General features: G+C 38.2%; 1 protein-coding gene across 2 annotated transcripts in view; it reads left to right on the forward strand.

Annotated features, from left to right (window-relative positions):
* The window catches only part of SRGAP1 (SLIT-ROBO Rho GTPase activating protein 1), a 404,265-nt gene that overhangs the window by 285,241 nt on the left and 100,019 nt on the right, over positions 1 to 19,005 (forward strand). For both annotated transcript variants that reach the window (XM_006859514.1, XM_006859515.1), the window contains exons 5-6: positions 10,150 to 10,332; positions 10,799 to 10,927. In XM_006859514.1, the coding sequence (XP_006859576.1) occupies positions 10,150 to 10,332; positions 10,799 to 10,927 (312 nt within the window). The remainder of the gene's footprint in view (positions 1 to 10,149; positions 10,333 to 10,798; positions 10,928 to 19,005) is intronic.

A 19,005-nucleotide genomic window follows, 5' to 3' on the forward strand; every position in this document is an offset into this window, starting at 1 on the left:
AGAAAATCAGAACAAAGCAAAACCTACAAAGTGTATTGTCCACCTTTGCTCCATGGTTCCTGTGGCGTTTTTCTGTGGTGTTTCTGCTCCCCCGCTTGGTCTTCTCATTTGGTTTTGCCCAAGATGTCAGCTGTACGCCTCCGAGCCCAACAGATTCAAAAATACGCAATTTCTTACTTCAGCTTCAAGTTCCAGTAGCTATAAGCCTTCAAAGTTTTAAAACATTTCTAGCTATGTGGTTCCGAGTTTGGAGCTCGGCCTTGGATCTGCTTTGCCACGTGTTCTGTGGTATTGCTGACGGTGAACTTCACTGCATCTCCACCCTAGCTGCCATCAAGCCCTGTCCCTGCAATTAATTTTTGATGACTTCCAATTTTCCTAGAGTCATACTTTGTACACTTGATGTTCCTATTATTAATGGATGTTTGCAGCTGTTTTTTTTTTTTTTTTTCATTTTGAGTTGTGTCCCATCAGTAAATGAAGGTCCCAAAAGCTGTACTCCATGCAAGTCATGAAGGTAACCTCTACTTTGCAGAGTGCCTTCCAATCTGAGGGGCTCATTTTCTGGCACTATATCAGACAGTATTCTACTGCTATTCATAAGACTTCAAGTGGCTAATCCTTCAGACATTGTCCACTTCTCCTTCTTCCTAATCTTAGTCTGGAAGCTCTGCTGAAACCCATCCACCACAGGTGACCCTGCCGGTGGTATTTACCATACTGGGGGCATAGCTTCCTGCATCACAGCAACCTACAATCCACCACAGTATGACCATCTAACAGAGAGTGGTGGGAACAATGTCTACAACATAATAAACATTCTATCTTTGTTAAATTATGTACATATATGTCCCACATATATAGATCTGTAACTTAACAAACATTGTATAATGCTGATTATATGTTAGACACGGGCTTCAAAAAGTTCGTGGTAAAATCCATTAGGTTTTAATTGCATTTTCCATAGGTTGCATATATTAAAGGTACACATTCACATATGTGTGTGTGTGTGAAAATGCATATAATTGTTTGTGCATATATGTAATTTTGTTGTTGTTAGTGCTGTCGAGTTGGTTCTGACCCATAGCAACCTTATATAGGGTTTCCGAGGAGCAGCTGGTGAGCTTGAACTGCTGACTGTGGTTCAAACCACCCTTGCAATCCAATGCATTAACCCACAGCACCACATCAGGACTCCAATTATGTAATAAACGCACATAGGTAGTAAGCATTCTGTAAAGAACAGAGCATACACTGGGGTATACAATTTGCTGTACACAATAACTCTTAGAAGGTGAACAGTGGTAGTAGCTTTCCCCGTCTAGTACAGCACTACAGAATAAGCACTAGGCTGCTAACCATAAGGCTGGTGGTTCAAATTCACCAGCCACTCCTCTAAAGCCCTATACAAAGTCACTATGACAACTCGACAGCACTTAACAACAGCTGGTTGTTGTTACTGGTCATTCTAGTGTTAGAAGAATTCTAAACTCTTTCTTTTAATATCATGTCCAAACTCAAAAAGTAAAACCTGTAGCTTTAATCCACTGATCTTCTCTAACATATAAGTAGTATTCAGATACATAATTGTTTCTGACCAGTAAGTTTTGAGATTTACTATAGATACTGACTTATTTTAATATTATTTACAAAGGAAGTACTAAGGAAGGGCAGGAAAAGTTTCTGCAATAGTTATTTTATGTTGTTGTTAGGCGCCATTGAGTCGGTACCAACACATAGCAACCCTATGCACAACAGAACGAAACACTGCCCGACCCTGGGCCAACCTCACAATTGGTTGCCACGCTTGAGCCCATTGATGCTGCCACTTTGTTAATCCATCTCGTCGGGGTCTTCCTCTTTTTCTCTGACCCTCCACCTTACTAAACTTGATATCCTTCTCCATCAACTGGGCCCTCCTGACAGTATGTCCGAACTATGAGAGATGAAATTTGCCCATCCTGGCCTCCAAAAAACACTCTGGCTGCACTTCTATCAAACAGATCTGTTTGTTCTTTTGACAGCCCCTGACACTTTCAGTATTCTCCTCCAACACCATAACTCAAAAGCATCAATTCTTCTACGATCTTCCTTAGTCACTATCCAGCTTTCGCATGCATATGAGGTTATTGACAATACCATGGCTTGGGTCAGGCACACCTTAGTCCTCAAGCTGACATCTTTGCTCTTCAACACTTTAAAAAAAGTCTTATGCAGCAAATTTTCTTAATGCAATACGTCATTTGATTTCTTGACTGCTGCTTCCATGAGTGTTGATAGTTGATCCAAAAAGAATAAAGTCGTTGACAACTTCAATCTTTTCTCCACTGATAAGAATGTTGTTTATTGGTCCAGTGGTGAGGATTTTTGTTGTCTTCATATTGAGATGCAATCCATACAGAAGGCTGTGCTCTTTGATCTTCATCAATAAATATTTTAAATCCTTTCCATTTTTCAGCGCTTAGGAGTGTTGGTGTGGCACAGAAAGCAAGATTGGATCATCTGCATATCGCAGGTTGTTAATGAGTCTTCTTCCAGTCCTGATGCCACGTTTTCCTTCATATAACCAGTTATTGTATAGGATCTTATAATCTTCTACAGAAAGAAACCCATGCATGTTGTCACTTTCTACTTGACTATATTTTTTCCTACAGGTAAGGGAAAAGGGAGTAGGAAAGAAACAATGAGTGAGTTGAATCAAGAATTATGCATGAAGTTTTAGCTGAGAAAAATCCAAATAGGAAAATATGCTATGGGAGTACATTTATATGGAGGGAAGAATATGCCTTTCCCATCATTTGCTATGCAAACCTTGTGTTTGCATTAAACTGATAGAGAAGCTGTTATTTTTTCTGCAGTGTGTATTCAAAATGCACCTTTAAAGATAGAAGCTTCCTTTTACTTTTCTGAAAAGGGAAAAATGTCTGTTATTTTATTTCAAATACAAAACACATTTAACTTCTGTCAACAGTCGTATTTTAAATCATGGAGTTTGCACTTGGCATTCATTATCTGCAATTAGAGTGCTCAAAAGCTTTTAGTGTTGTTGGGTTTTTTTTTTCCTCCAACTTTTAAAATTCATTCATTCCAACTGTTAGCATTTTAAAATGAGAATAGTGAAAACCCTAAGTCAAATTGGAAAAGGGAACAAAGAAATATCTATCCTGGGAATTACTACTGAGCCGGGTAAAGAATCCTCAGCTATTGTTCTCAGGCACAATATGATGAGATAATGTTTAGACCCTTTTCTTGCTAGTTAGTGTTAGGTCAGACTCAAATGTTTTCCTTTTAACCTCGAACAGTTAATCAGAAATGCCATGCTAGCAGCCAGCTCCATGTACTTTATCTTACACTAAGGCTTATTAGTTATCTGCTTATACCAGTCCTTAGTGTCCAAGTAAAGCAAGAGTCAGAAGTTCTGGTCCATTCTTTGTTACGCATTAAAAATATCTGTTTCTCACATGTCCTGCACTGGGAGAAATCCTTTTTTTTCCTCAATGTGATGAGAGTCACGTGTTTTCCTGTCTCCCTCCCTGCCTTAGCAAGAAGAATACAGATAGCTAAGTGTGTGTGTTTTGGGGTTTTTACACCTTCTCACTTTAAGATGTAACTGGAACCAGAACGTAAATGGTATGTGGGTTTGCTTCAGGCAGGAAATATAAACAGAGCCAAGCCTTGGAAATGCGAGGTGTGTGTAGTAGATTCCTGGACCTCACTGTTTGCCCTGCTGCAGGGTGACTCCCTATTCATTCCCCAGCTGCTAAACTGCCTCCTAATGCTTTTTTATTTTTCTTTCAAACTGGAGTAGCCAACCAAACTTCCCACAGATAGGTTTGATAATTACTACAAATCATCAAAATTCCAACTATACACAGCCCAGAAAAAGCTGCTATTGCAGCGCTGTAGGATAAGCACTGAACTGCTAACTGCAAGGTCAGCAATTCAAACCCATCAGCCACTCCTTGGAAACTTTATACAGAGTTGCTGTAAGTCAGAACCAACTCAACAGCACTTAACAACAACAACTTTATCGTTTAGTCCGTACTTTATTCTTGTTTAGATAATGCCTTTGACTTGATTTGCTGGTTTACGTTTTTAAAGAAAGACATTACAAACTTTTATGAAACTAAGTAATTAATTACTTCAAAACCCATTAATCTCAACTTCTTAGCAGTTTCACCTGAGTTATAAAATTGGCTCTGAATCACTTATGGTTATTTGCCAATGAAATACAAACTACCCTCTCTGGATAGGATTTTACTAAAAATTTTTGCAACTGTGCCACCAGTATCTACTTGGGTGCTAAGTTCTGATTTGGTTCTCATGGAAATCATCACACCTTACGTATGTTTTCCTATAAAGGAGTTTAATTGTGCCAAAAGTATACAGGTTTCAGAAATTGCACAGATGTCTAGTTCTGCATATAAAAACAGATTAAAATTATATTGAAAATGCTAGCTTTTGGTGAAATCTCTGAAAAGCTGTGATTTTCTTTTGTATCTAAGAAATATATTTTTACTAATTATATGGGAAATAAATTTATTGAGCACAACAACAGTTTTAACTAGAATTCCTGGTGTGGCACTGTAGGGTAAGCACTGTACTGCTAACCACTAGGTCGACAGTTCAAACCCACCAACCACTCCTCGGAAATACTGAAGGGTCACTGAGTCTGAACTGATTCAAAGGTACTTACCAATAAACAAAAACAATATTAACTAAGGAGTCCTGGTGTGGCGCTGTAGGCTAAGCACTGGACTGTAAACCACAGGTTTGATGGTTCAAGCCCACCACCTGCTCCTTGCAAATTTTATACAGCAGGGTCACTGTGAATCAGAAGCAACTTAATGGCACTTAACAGCAACAACAATATTAACCAAGAGGAGTATTGGTGGCACAGCAGGAGAAACACTGGACTACTAACTAGTAAGCCGGTGGATTGAGCCCACCAGCCACTCTGAGGGGAAAGATGAGGCCTTCTGTTCCTGAAAAAATTTACAATCTCGGGAATCCTATACAGGGTTGCTATGAGTAGGAACCAGCTGACTGGTACTTAACACCACCAACAATAATAGCAATTCAATCTGTGAACGAGAACTACTTAGATCAGTGTGATCAGTATGTTTCGAAAGTCTGGAAAATGTTAATATTTTCTAACCCTGTTATTTCCTTCTAAAATTTTGTCCTAGAAAATAAAATGACACAAATTTTTGCACATACTTGTAACAACAATAATATAACTGAAATTATATAAGGATTATATGTTGTTCTTTCTGTTACTACATGCTCTGAAGTCAGTTCCAACTCCTAGAGACACCCTATATAGGGTTTCCAAGGACCAGCTATTTGATTTGAAGCATTGACTTTATGGTTAGCAGTTCAGTGCTTATCCTGTAACACCACACCAGGACTCCTAGGTGGTGGTGGTTGTTCAGTGTCATCAAGTCAATTCTAACTCGTAATGACTCTGATAGGGTTTCCAAGGAGCAGCTGATGGATTTGAAGTGCCTCCCTTCTGGTTAGCAGCCCAGGGCTTATCCCAGAGTGCAAGAGTACAGCACCCCTATAGGTATAGAGAAATTATAGATAACATATATGAACAGGATACGTTATATTTTTTGTCAAAAGTATTACTAAATTTGTTAAAGTACAAATGATGTATATCCTTTATGAGAAGTATACCAGAAGAATATACATCAGTGCTTTGCAGCACAGATGTACTCATAAAGTAAACTGTTGAAATATCTGAAAATGTTCAATAGGGAATTAAGGAATTAATGAAATTTGAACTCCTTAAAATTATGTTTTAGAAGATTGCATAGTGCTATAGGAACATGTTTAAAGGAGCTCTGGTAGCGTACTGGTTACGAATCGGGCTGCGAACCTTAAGGTCAGCGGTTCGAAACTACCAGCTGCTCCGCAGGAGAAAGATCAGGCTTTCTACTTCCGTAAAGATTTACACCCTCGGAAACCCTGTACAGGGTCGCTATGGGTCGAAACCGACTCGACGGCACTTAACAACAACAACAACAATAGGAACATTTTTGGTATTTTAAGTGAAAAAAAGACATTTTATATATATATATGTATATATATATATGTCATAAATACTGTATGATCCCAATCTTTCAAAAGGAAAAGTGATGTAAATAATTGTAAATGAAGTGTGTGTGTCTTCATGTTTATTCATAGCCGAAAAATGGAAGGCTATACACCAAAATGAGTCCTGGTATGGCACTGTGGGTTAATGCACTGGATTGCAAAATCAGTTTGAACTGTAAGGTCAGTGCAGTGGTTCCGGCTCACTGGCTGCTCCCTGGAAACCCTGTACAGGTGCACTATGGGTTGGAACCAACTCACTGACGCTTAAGAAGAAGAAAGAACAACAATACACCAAAACACAAACTAGAGTTGACCGTGATGATGTGAATGGAGTAAAGCTTTCTGGACCTTCATTTGCTGATGATCCACTCATCATCATCAAAATGAAGAGAAACAGCTGTAACCATTCATTAATAATCAGAACAGGAAATAGGAAACTGGAGTTGTCAAAAATGAAATGGAATACATAAACATTGATATGCTAGTCATTAGTGACCTGAAATAGACTGGCATTGGCCATTTTGAATCTGACAATAGCATCGTTTAACTATGCTGGGAATGACTAAATTAAAGGAGGAATGGTGTCACATTCATTATCAAAAAAAACATACCAAGAGCTGTCTTGAAGTACAGTACTGTCTGTAATAGGATAATATCCATGCACCTTACAAGGAAGACTGGAGTCCTGATGTGGCACTGTGGGTTAATGCATTGGACTCCAAGCTCCGTGTGGACCAAAAGGTTGTTGGTTCAAGATTACCAGCCACTCCTTGGAAACCCTATACAGGGTCGCTATGAGTCAGAACCGACTCAATGGCTCTTAACAACAACAATAACAAGAAGGAAGGCCAGTTAATATTACTATTATTCAAATTTATGCATCAACTATTAAAGCTGGTGATGATGAAATTAAAGAATTATACCAGCTTCTTAAGCCTGAAATTGATCGAACATGCAATCAAGATATATTGATAATTACTGGTGATTGAAATGCAATGGTTAGGAACAAAGAGGAAGGATCAGTTGTTGGAAAATAATGGCTTTGGTGGTAAAAACGATGCTGGAAATCACATTATAGAATTTTGCAAGACCAATGACTTCCTCACTCCAAATACCTTTTTCAAACAACACAATAGAAGACTATACACATGGACCTCACCAGGTAGAATGCACAGAAATCAAATTGACTACATTTGGGAAAGAGATAGTAGGAAAACTCCATACCACCAGTCAAAACAATACCAGGGGCCAACTGTGTAACAGACCATCAATTGCTCACATGTAAGTTCAGGCTGATGCTGAAGAAAATGAAAACAAGCCCACAAGAGCCAAAATATGACCTTGCATATATTCCACCTAAATTTAGAGATCATCTCAAGAACAGATTTGATGCATTACACACTAAATATTGAAGACCAGAAGAGTTGTGGAATGACATCAAAAACATCATATAGAACAAAAGCAAAAGGTCATTAAGAAGACAAAAAGAGAAGGAAAAGAACAAAATGGATGTCAGAAGACACTAAAATTTGCTCTACAGCGTAGAAATGCTAAAGCATATGGAAGAAATGAGTCCATAAAAGAGCTGAATAGAAAGTTTCAAAAGGTAGCTAGAGAAGACAAAGTCAAATATTATAATAAAATGTGCAAAGATCTGGAGTTAGAAAACCAAAATGAAAGAACATCCTCAGCATTTCTCAAGCTGATGAAACAGAAGAAAAAATCCAAGCCCCGACTTGAAATATGGAAGGATTCTGTGGACAAAATATTGAATGATGCTGAAAGCATCAAAAGAAGATGGAAGGAATACACTGAGTCACTGTATCACTGTACCCAAAAGAAATGGTCGATGTCCAACAGTTTCAAGAGGTAGCATATAATCAAGAGCCAATGATACTGAAGGAAGAAGTCCAAGGTGCATTGAAGGCATTGACAAAGAACAAGGTTCCTAGAATTGATGGAATAAAAATTGAAATCTTTCAAGAAAGTGAAGCAGCAGTGGAAGCACTCACTCATCTATTCCAAGAAATGTGGAAGACAACTACCTGGCCAGCTGACTGGAAGCAATCCATATTTGTGCCCATTCCAAAGAGAGGTGACCCAAAGGAATGCAGAAAGCACCTGACAGTATCATTAATATCCCATGTAAGCAAAATTTTGCTAAAGATAATTCAAAAATGACTGCAAGCATACATTGACAGAGAACTTCCAAAGGTTCAAGCCAGATTCAGGAGAGGACGTGGAACAAGGGATGTCATTGTTGACGTCAGATGGATCTTGGCTGAAAGCAGACAATACCAGAAAGATGTTTACCTGTGCTTTACAGACTATGCAAAGTCTTTCGATTGTGTGGGTCATGCCAAGCTACTGATAGCATTATGGAGAATGAGTATTCTGAAACAATTGTGCTCATGAGGAACCTGTATGTAGACCAAGAGGCAGTTGTTTGAACAGAACAAGGGAACACAGAATTATTTAAAATTAGGAAAGGTGTGTGCCACTTTTATTCTTTCACCACACTTATTCGGTCTGTATGCTGAGCAAATAATCCGAGAAGCTGGATTATATGAGGAAAAATGTGGCATCAGGACTGGAGGAAGACTCAATAACAACCTGAAATATGCAGATTATAAAACATTGCTTGCTGAAAGCAAAGAGGACTTAAATACTTACTGATGAAGATCAAAGACCACAGCCTTTGATCTTGGTATGGCTTGCACCTCAACATAAAGAAAACAAAAATCCTCACCATGAGACCAACAAATAACACCACGATATATGGATAAAATACTTGAGTTGACAAAGACTTTATTTTGCTCAGATCAACAATCAGTACTCATGGAAGGAGCAGTCAAGATATCAAATGATGTATTGCATTAGGCAAATGTGCTACACAAATTTCTTTGAAGCGTTGAAGAGTAAAGATGTCAGTTTGAGGACTAAGGTGCACCTGACTCAAGCCATGGTATTTTCAATAACTCTCATATGAATTTGAAAGTTGGGCAGTGAATAAGGAAGACCATAGAAGAATTGATGCATTTGACCTGTGGTGTTGGAGGAGAATATTGAAAGTACCATGGACTGCCAAAAGAACAAACCAATCTACGTTGGAAGAAGTACAGCCAGAATAATCCCTGCTTGCCAGGATGGCCAGACTTCCTCTCTCATACTTTGGACATATTATCAGGAGGGACCAGTCCCTTAAGAAGGTTATCATGTTTAGCAAAATGTTTGGTTGGGAAAAAAGAGGAAGACCCTCAACAAAATGGATTGGCACAGTGAAAGTAGCCATGGGCTCAAATGTAACAACGATTGTGAGGTTGGCACAGGACCGCGTATTGTTTCATTCTGTTGTGAACTTAAAAACAACAGCATACACCAAAATGTTACTGGTGGCTAGATCTAAATGATTTTTATTTTCCTCATTTTATTTTTCTGTTGTTAACGTATTCTCACTCAAAGATCAGGTTGTTATGTGAAAATTGGTATTATACAAAAAGATAGTTGAAAATTAAGGAATTGGTGTGTTTCTTTTCCATACTGAACATAAAGCATTTCTTTGTAGTTAGAAAGACTAAAATTGTTTTTTGTTGTTTTTATTAAACTGTGTATGAACCTCAATAGCTTCATTTTGCTTTTTTTAAGTAGATGTGTATGCAATCTGAAGAGTGTACTGATTTGGAGGTGTTTGTAATTCCGAGGCTAAGTTAAAAGTTACCTTGAATAAATAGTTTATTCTTTAAATTAATCATACAGTGGACATTTTAGAGAAACACTTTTAAGTTTAAGAAGGCTCTTCAAGTACATTGAAAACTTATATAGGATTTGCTCATCATTTTTTCATCTGTGCCATTCCCTTGAGTGCCTCTTCCTGGAAAGTGAATATACATATTTCTATTGCTTGATGTAGAAACAATAATATACAATTAATATATTTTACTAACAATCTGGTTTTCTTCAGTCAGCTAGACGATGATATTTTTACCATGTGCATATCATAGAATGGTCCCCATTCACTAAGTAACAATTTGGGTGACTTTTTCACAGGTGATGAAAACATACCATATGTATCATGCAGAAAGCATCAGTGCAGAAAGCAAGCTGAAAGAGGCTGAGAAACAAGAAGAAAAGCAAATTGGAAGATCTGGTGACCCAGTCTTCCATATTAGACTGGAAGAGAGACACCAGCGGCGAAGCTCTGTGAAGAAAATTGAAAAAATGAAAGAAAAGGTAAGTCACAATATATTGCATGCAGAACGCTTGGAGGTGATAATACTGAGAATACTCATGCAATGGCTGATAAATACACATTGTAAATTATTGTGAAATGACATGCATTTCCTCCCAAGGGGATGAAAAATGTTTAAGAAACATAAAAATCATGTAATAACAGCTGGACATCATTTAGTGTTGACTGCCAAGGATTCAATACACAATGTAGAAAACTGGAATATTAACAAAGAGATTTCATTGCACATGGGCCTGCGGCCCAAATTCATTGTTGTTACTCTATGTAACTGGGTGATTTTGCTTTTATTATTTAAATAAGACTCAGAATGTACTTTTCACTAAGGACATTGAGGGCCATTTGTATATGTGGAATAAATTGTTTAGATTAATAGAAACTCATGTATGTTTCTCTGTTTAAAAATGGCTTTGTTTTCTTTCCCAATGCCTGAACTTTCATCATTTCCAGAGACAAGCAAAGTATTCTGAAAACAAGCTGAAATCAATTAAGGCACGGAATGAATACCTCCTTACCCTTGAAGCAACCAATGCCTCAGTTTTCAAGTATTATATTCATGATCTTTCAGATTTAATTGATGTAAGTACTTGAGACTTTTATATTTTCTGTATTAAGACACACCGATAAAAGAATACTTTATTGATTTTAAAACACCATTTGTTAAAATAATGTTATTTTTCATATACTACCCAGAAAGAATATAGCACTGACAATTAAACTATACAGTTAAGACTTATCAGTTGTAAGATGTATCTGAAAAATAAGTTCATCGTAAAATCAATGAAAAATAGATTGTTTGGTTATGTGAGCCTATGAATACCTGGGAAATTCACCTGTGAAAGAGCCCTGATCATCTAAACTCTGCAGTGGAAGAACCCTAACTGCATTCATTGACTCAAAAGATATTTGTTGGGTCCATACTGTTGGGAAATACTTAGGATTTAACAAACTATATATATAAATAAGCCGTACTCTCATAGAATTTAAAGTGGCAAAGTTACACATTAAGCAAATACTTTATTATAGTTGTTATAAGCACTGTGAAGCATAAGTAGAGTGAACACAAATAGACCACTTTTATAGATCTGTCTAACTCTCTGTACTGTTTTCTCATAACATATGAGAGATAAAAGCACTTATTGAGCTCATTTAGAACTCTGCAAGGAAATTTCCGCTATTAAATCTACCGTGTTCACTGCCATTGTTCTCCAACTTTAATCCTCTGCATCATTCACAACATGTATGAAGCATCCTAGTTATTGTGCTAACATGGTAGGAGATTGAAACAGACAAAAATCCTATGTGAAAAAAAACGCCAATAGCTGCAAATATAAAAGTGATAAGGGCCATCAGAAAAGCACAAAGAAAGTGAGTGTGTTCAAAAGTTATCTACTGAAACTTTACTCTTCAACTGCTCTGTATTTATTGACTTCAACCGTTTGATGAGCTTATAAAATTATCTGTGGCTCACAGCCTCTGTCATAATTTAAACATATAGTAGGTTAAAGTAACTTTACTTTTATGGTGAATTTAGCTATTATTTTAGGGCCATCATTTGGGAATTTTATGGAAGAATTATCTAAGGAGTCAATTGCTTGCTAATTCATTAACTCTCTGATGTAACTTTTTTTTTCCCCTCCTATTTGAGTTTCAAAACAATTTTCTCATAATATCATAATTTCTATATACAGAACCAGTTAGCAGTAAATAAAAGCAGGGGAAAGTTTTCTATTTTTCTTTATTAAGACAATTGTTTCAAACAAGTATAACCAATTTACTTTGACAATTTGTAATATATTTATAATTTACTCTTTTTTAATACTGACTTCCTTCCAGCACTTTAATGAAATTAAATAAGTCTTTCTGATGTACTTCTGCTAGATCTAATTAATAAAAAAAAAATCCCACTAGGTTTTCTGAATAAAAATAAAGTTGTTTTCAATCTTTAAGATCTGTAAGTATTCTCAAAGCATATGGATATAGAAAACTAATCCTGTATATCTGCTCTACTTGAGCTTATTTTATTAGTAAGCACAATACTTTGCTTAACCCAAGCCAGTATCAATGTGAAAAGGTGTCCAAATTTTGAAAATGTATTTCTTGAAGACCAATAATGTACCAAGCATTATTCTTAACAATGAGGATCTAACAATGAGCAAACGAAAGTCCCCATCCTCATAGACATATAACAGGATAGATGTTGTTATGTGCCATGGAGTCAGTTCCAACTAAGAACAACCCTGCACAGGGTTTCTGAGGCTGTAAATCTCTACGGGAGCAGAAAGCCTCATCTTTGTCCTGCAGAACAGCTGGTAGTTTTGAACTGCTCACCTTGAGATTAGTAGCCCAACTCATAACCACCACATTACCAGAGCTCCTTATGTTATATATAAGCATGTTATATATACATAACCATTGTTACTTCTGTATATATGTGTTGTAGAAGGAAATATGTATGATTGTGTATGTTAATTTCAGTTGCCTCATATATGTGCGAGGGATTCTGATGTAGTGCTGTAGTAAAATTATTGGACTGCTAACCTCATGGTCAGTGATTCAAACTCATGAGTCACTCCTCCAACTCGGGGTCACTATGAGTCAGAACCGATTCTTTGGCACTTAACAACAACGTTTGCATGGGAAAGTTGGATGAATAATGTAGACGACAAAATTATTGATGTGTTTGAATTCTGGTGTTGGCAAAAAATATTGAATATGGGCTGCCAGAAGAGTGTCCAAATTTGTTTTGGAAGAAGTGCAGCTCTAATTCTCCATAGGCTAGAGGACAGTGAGAAACCATCTCACTATGTTATCAGGGGGACCAGTCTTTGGTAAAGTAGAGTCAGGGGAAAAGAGGAAATCCTCAACACGATAGATTGACACAGTGGCTGCATCAGTGGGCTGAAACATACATAGCACTGACTGTGAGGGTGGCACTGGACTGGCAGCCAGTATTGCTTTCTGCTGTGCATTGGGTCACCATCAGTCAGAACCAACTCAATGGCACATAACAACAACATGTGTGCGTGTGTATATATGTTTTTGTTGTTAGGTGCCATCGAATCAGTACCAACTCATAGAGACCTTATGCACAGCAGAACGAAACACTGCCCGATCCTGGGCCAGCCTCACTATTGTTGCCACACTTGAGCCCATTGATGCCGCCACTTTACCAATCTTTCTCACTGGGGGTCTTCCTCTTTTTCTCTGACCCACCACCCTACCAAACATGATATCCTTCTCCAGAGACTGGTCCCTCCTGACAAGTAAGTCCGAAGTATGAGAGATGAAGTTTAGCCATCCTGGCCTCCAAGAAGCACTCTGGCTACACTTCTTCCAAAACAGATCTATTGGTTCTTTTGGCAGCCTATGACACTTTCAATATTCTCCTCCAACACCATAACTCAAAAGTATCATTTCTTCTACAGTCTTCCTTATTCACTGTCCAGCTTTCGCACGCATATGAGGTTATTGAAAATACCATGGCTTGGGTCAGGCGCATGTATATATGCAATGACAATTTCATGAAGAAAACTAAAATACAATGGTGTCTGTTTAGATGCAGTGGACAAGAAAAGCCACTGTGAAAAAGGGATATTTGACAGAAGACACAAGCTGGAGAGCCATGTGTCTACCTGGGGAAAGAGTCCCTCAGGCAGAAGAACTGGAAAGGTAAATGTGCGGAGACAAAAGTGTTTGGCAAACCCCAAATGCTCAAGGAATTGTAAATGAGGCCAGTATGGCTGCAGCTTGAGTAAGAAGCCAAGGTCTAGGAAATATGGTTCAAAATACAAAACCATGCCATTGACTTGACAACCTCATATGTGTCAGAATTGAACTGGTATTCCCTGGGGCTTTTGGTGTCTGGTTTTTCAATAGATCACCAGGGTAGACTGGAACTGCCAGCCTTTTGGTTAGCAACTAAGCACATTAGACCACCCAGGGACTCGAGAAGATGTGGTGGTAGGCAGGGAAGTAAGAGTCCTTAAGACAGGGTAAAGGAATCCTGGTGGCACTGTAGGATAAGCACTGGACTGCTAACCATATGGTTGGCAGTTCAAAGTCACAGCCATTCCTTGAGACAAAGATGAAGCTGTCTGCTTCTGTAAAGATTTGCAGCCTCGCTATGAATCAGAATCTACTCGATGGTAGTGAGTTTGGTTATTTGGAGACAAAAAAAAAGGGGTTTAGATTTCATTGTAAATATAATGGGAAGCCACTGACACGTTTTGAGCAGGGAAGTGACATCATGTGGTTTACACTTTTAACTGGCAGCTGGGTGGGAATAAAATAAAGGGTATGGAGCAACAGAGGGAAAGCAGAATTTTCAAGAGGATTTTGAAACTGTAGGCATAAACTGGAATGGTACTGATGGAGCCAACTAGAAGTCATTGAATTAAGATTATATTTTGTATGTTGAGCTCTGGTAGTGTATTGGTTATGAATCAGACTGTTAACCTCAGGGTCAGCAGTTCGAAACTACCAGCTGCTCTGTGGAAGAAAGAGGAGGCATTCTGCTCCCATAAAGATTTACAGCCTCAGAAACCCTGTACAGGGTCGCTATGAGTTGGAACTGACTCCACAGCACATAACCACAACAACAAATATATTTAACAGTCCTGGTGTGGTGCTGTAGGATAAAGTACTGGATCACAAAGGTCGGTTTGAATCACAAAGTTAGCGATTCAAACTCACCAGCTGCTTCTTGGAAACCCTATACAGTGTCAGAACTGACTCGATGGCACTTAAAAACAACAACAACAATATTTAATATGTTTGATATATTGTTTAGTGATGTTGAATCGGTTCCATCTCATCGTGACCTTGTGTTGGGTTTCCAAGGAGTGGCTGGTGGGTTTGAACTACCAACCTTGAGCTTAACAGTTTATTGCTTATCCTATAGCAGAAGATAAAAGTTATCTCTGAGGTTTGGGGACTGAGTTACTAGGTTAGTGGTGGTGTTGTCATATACTGAGATAAGGACTCTGGGGAAGAAGTAGCTTGAAGGACGATGGGGAATGGCAGTTCTCTTGTGAGTGAGTTTGACATTTTATTGGATATCTAAGGAGTCCTGGTGGCGCTGTAGGATCAGCACTGCATTGAAAGGTTGGTTTGAACCACAGGTCAGCAGTTCAAACTCACCAGCTGCTCCTCGGACACCCTTTGCAGGGTTGATATGAGTCAGAACTGACTTGATGGCACTTGAAAACAGTAACAACAACCAGTGATACAGAATAGCATTCTCAATATTATTGAAGTATGTAGGTGTGGAATATAAGGGAATCATTGTCACGAGTTTTTATTAAGCTCTTACTATGCTACAGGCAAGGAGCTCTGGTAGCGTAGTGGTTACGTATCAGGCTGCGAACCTTAAGGTCAGCTGTTCGAAACTACCAGCCGCTCTGTGGGAGAAAGATGAGGCTTTCTACTCCTGTAAAGATTTATACCCTCGGAAACCCTGTACAGAGTCGCTATGGGTTGGAACCGACTCGACGGCACTTAACAACAACAACAACAAATGCTACAGGCAAGTTTCTAAGCATAACCTAAGGACTCCTGGTGGCACAGTGGGTTAAGCATATTCTTAATAACCCTGTCAGGTAAATACTGGTTACGAATCGGGCTGCAAACATTAAGGTCAGCAGTTCAAAACTACCAGCCGTTCCGTGGGAGAAAGATGAGGCTTCCTGCTCCTGTAAAGATTTACAGCCTCAGAAACCCTGTACAGGGTCGCTATGAGTCGGAACTGACTCCACGGCATATAACAACAACAAAGATAAATACTATTCTCAGCATTTTGTGCATAAAATTACTGAGACTTGGTGAAACTATAAAACCTTGTTATGTTTACATAGGTAGTAAGTGATAGGCTTCAAACACAGACGTTTTAACATCTTTGTTGTGGTTGAGTGCCATTGAGTGAATTCCAACTACAGCAACCCTGTTTACAAAAGAACAAGCCATGTGTTACCATCTGTATGGCCATTGTTATGTTTGCCCTTGTGTCAAAGCCACTGTATTAATCTATCTCATTGAGGATCTTTTTTTTTTTTCTTTTGGCTAACCCTCTAATTTACCAAGCATGATGTCCTTCTTCAAGGATTGTTCTCTCCTGATAACATGTCCAAAGTACCTGAGACAAAGTATCACAATCCTCCCTTCCAAGGAGCATCTGGCTGTACGTCTTCTAACTTGGATTTGTTCGTTCTTCAGACAGTCCTTGGTGTACTCGGTATTCCTGGCCAACACCATAATTCAAATACATCAGTAATTCCTTGGTCTTCTTTGTTTATTGTCCAACTTTTGCATGCATGTGAGGCTGTTGAAAATACCATAATGTGAATCAGGTGCACACCTTAGTCCTTGAAGTGACATCTTTGCTGTTAACATTTTAAAGAAGCCTTTTGCAGCAGAACTGTCCAATACAAAACTTTTTTTTATTTCTTGACGGCTACTTCCATGAACATTGTGGATTTTACAAGGTAAAATGAAATCCTTGGCAACTTCAATATAGTCTCCATTTATCATGATGTTCTTTACTGTAGGATCAGCACTGGATTGCAAAATTGGTTTGAACCACAAGGTCAGCAGTTCAGACTTCTTGAACTGTGAAGTTTTTTTATTTTCTTGATGTGGAGGTGTATTCCTTACGAAAGGCTGTGATCTTTGATCTTCAATGAATGCTTCAAGTCTTCCTCACCTCATAGGTTATTAATTAGCCTTTCTCGAATCCTGGTACTGAGATCTTCTTTATATATTCCAGCTTTGTGGATGATTTGCTCAGATTAGAGATTGGCTGAGTATGGTGAGAGGATGCAACCCTTACACACATATCCTTCCTGATTTCAGAGCATGCCAGATTCTCTTGTTCTGATTGAAAGACTGTGTCTTCATCCATTTACCAGGATTTCAGAGAGGTCGTAGAAAAATTCCATTATCTTTTCATTCTGTTATTTCTGTTAAAAGAATTCTATCTTTTAATTCTCTTTGAAGCTCTCTAATACAGGTTCCATAGGAACACAATTAAGTGTTCTGGAATTCCTTCTTCACCACTTTATCCACAGGGTATTGTGATCTACATAGTCTAATGCCTTTGCATAAATACAGGTAAACATCTATCTAGTATTCTCTCCTTTCAGCCAAGATCCATCTGACATCATCAGTAATATACTTCATCTTCAGAAAAATACTGCCTGAGTGTGATTAAAGGTATTGTTCAATAATTTTCTGCATTTTGTTGGCTCACCTCTCTTTGGAATAAGCACAAATAATGATCTCTTCCATTTGGTTGGCCAGATAGCTGACTCCCAAGTTTCTCAACATAGATGAGTTTAGCAGTTCCAGTGTTGAAGTATCTCAATTAGTATTTCATCAATTCCTGAAGTCTTGTTTTTTGACAATGTCTTCATTGTCACTTGGACTACTTCGTTCCATACCATCTGTTACTGGTCATGTACTACCTCTGAAATGGTTGAATGCTTACCAATTCATTTTTGTACATTGATTCTGTATATTCCTTCCATCTTATTTTGATATTTCCTGTGTCTATAAATATTTTGTCCTGGGAATCCTTCAATATTGCAACTCAACGCTTACATTTTTTTATTCACTTCTTTCAGTTTGAAAAATCCTGAACATGTTCTTTCCTTTTGATTTTGTTTAACTCCAGGTTTTTACACATTTCATTATAATACTTTATTTTCTTGAGCAGTCCTTTGAAATCGTCTCTTCAGCATTTTTACTTCATCATTTCTTTTATTTGCTTTAGCTACTCTAGGCTTCTCTTGAGCAAGTTTCAGAGTCTCTTCTGGCATCCATTTGGGTCTTTTTCTGTCTTTGCTGTCTTTTTATGATCTTTTCCTTCCTTCATGTATGATGCTCAGAAGACAACTCATCTGGTCTTCAGTCATTAGTGTTTCAGTGTGCAAGATCTGTTCTTGAAATGGTCTCTAAATGGAGTACATTCATATGGGATGGACTCAAGGTTGTATATTGTCTCTTAGGGACTTGTTTTAATATTATTGAGCTTCAGCTTGAACTTGCATATTAGCAATTGCTGTCTATTCCCTGAACTTGTTCTCACTGATGTGTCGAGTTTCTCCATCATCTCTTTCCACAGCTGTAGTCTGTTTGGACTCTGTGTATTTCATAAATCAAGGTTCACATGTATTGGTAGGTCCATGTGTATTGTCCAGGTCAATGAATATTGTCCAAGTATATTGAAACAGTTTTGTTCTTGAAAGAAGGTATTTGCCATGAATAAGTTGTTGGTCTTGAAACAGTGTTCTGGTAGCATGGTATGTTATGAGTTGGGCAGGTACCACTCCCTAGGAGAAAGATGAGGCTTTTGTCTGTGAATCGCTATGACGTGGAACCGATGCAGTGTTACATACCCACCACCAACTACTACCAGTGCTTAGGATATCAGTCTTTATGCATTGTTTTATTTTTTTGATGACTTCCATTTTCTCAGATTCATATCTTATATATTCTACATTTCGATTATTGTTTTTGTGTTGTTGTTAGATGCCTTCGAGTTGGTACCAACCCATAGCAACCTTCTGTACAGTATAACGAAACACTACCCAATCCTGGGCCAATCTCACTACTGTTGCCACATTTCAGTCCATCGATGCTGCCACTTGGCCAGTCCATCT

Source organism: Chrysochloris asiatica, unplaced genomic scaffold (genome assembly GCF_000296735.1).
Source record: "Chrysochloris asiatica unplaced genomic scaffold, ChrAsi1.0 scaffold00033, whole genome shotgun sequence".
Taxonomy (NCBI): domain Eukaryota; kingdom Metazoa; phylum Chordata; class Mammalia; order Afrosoricida; family Chrysochloridae; genus Chrysochloris; species Chrysochloris asiatica.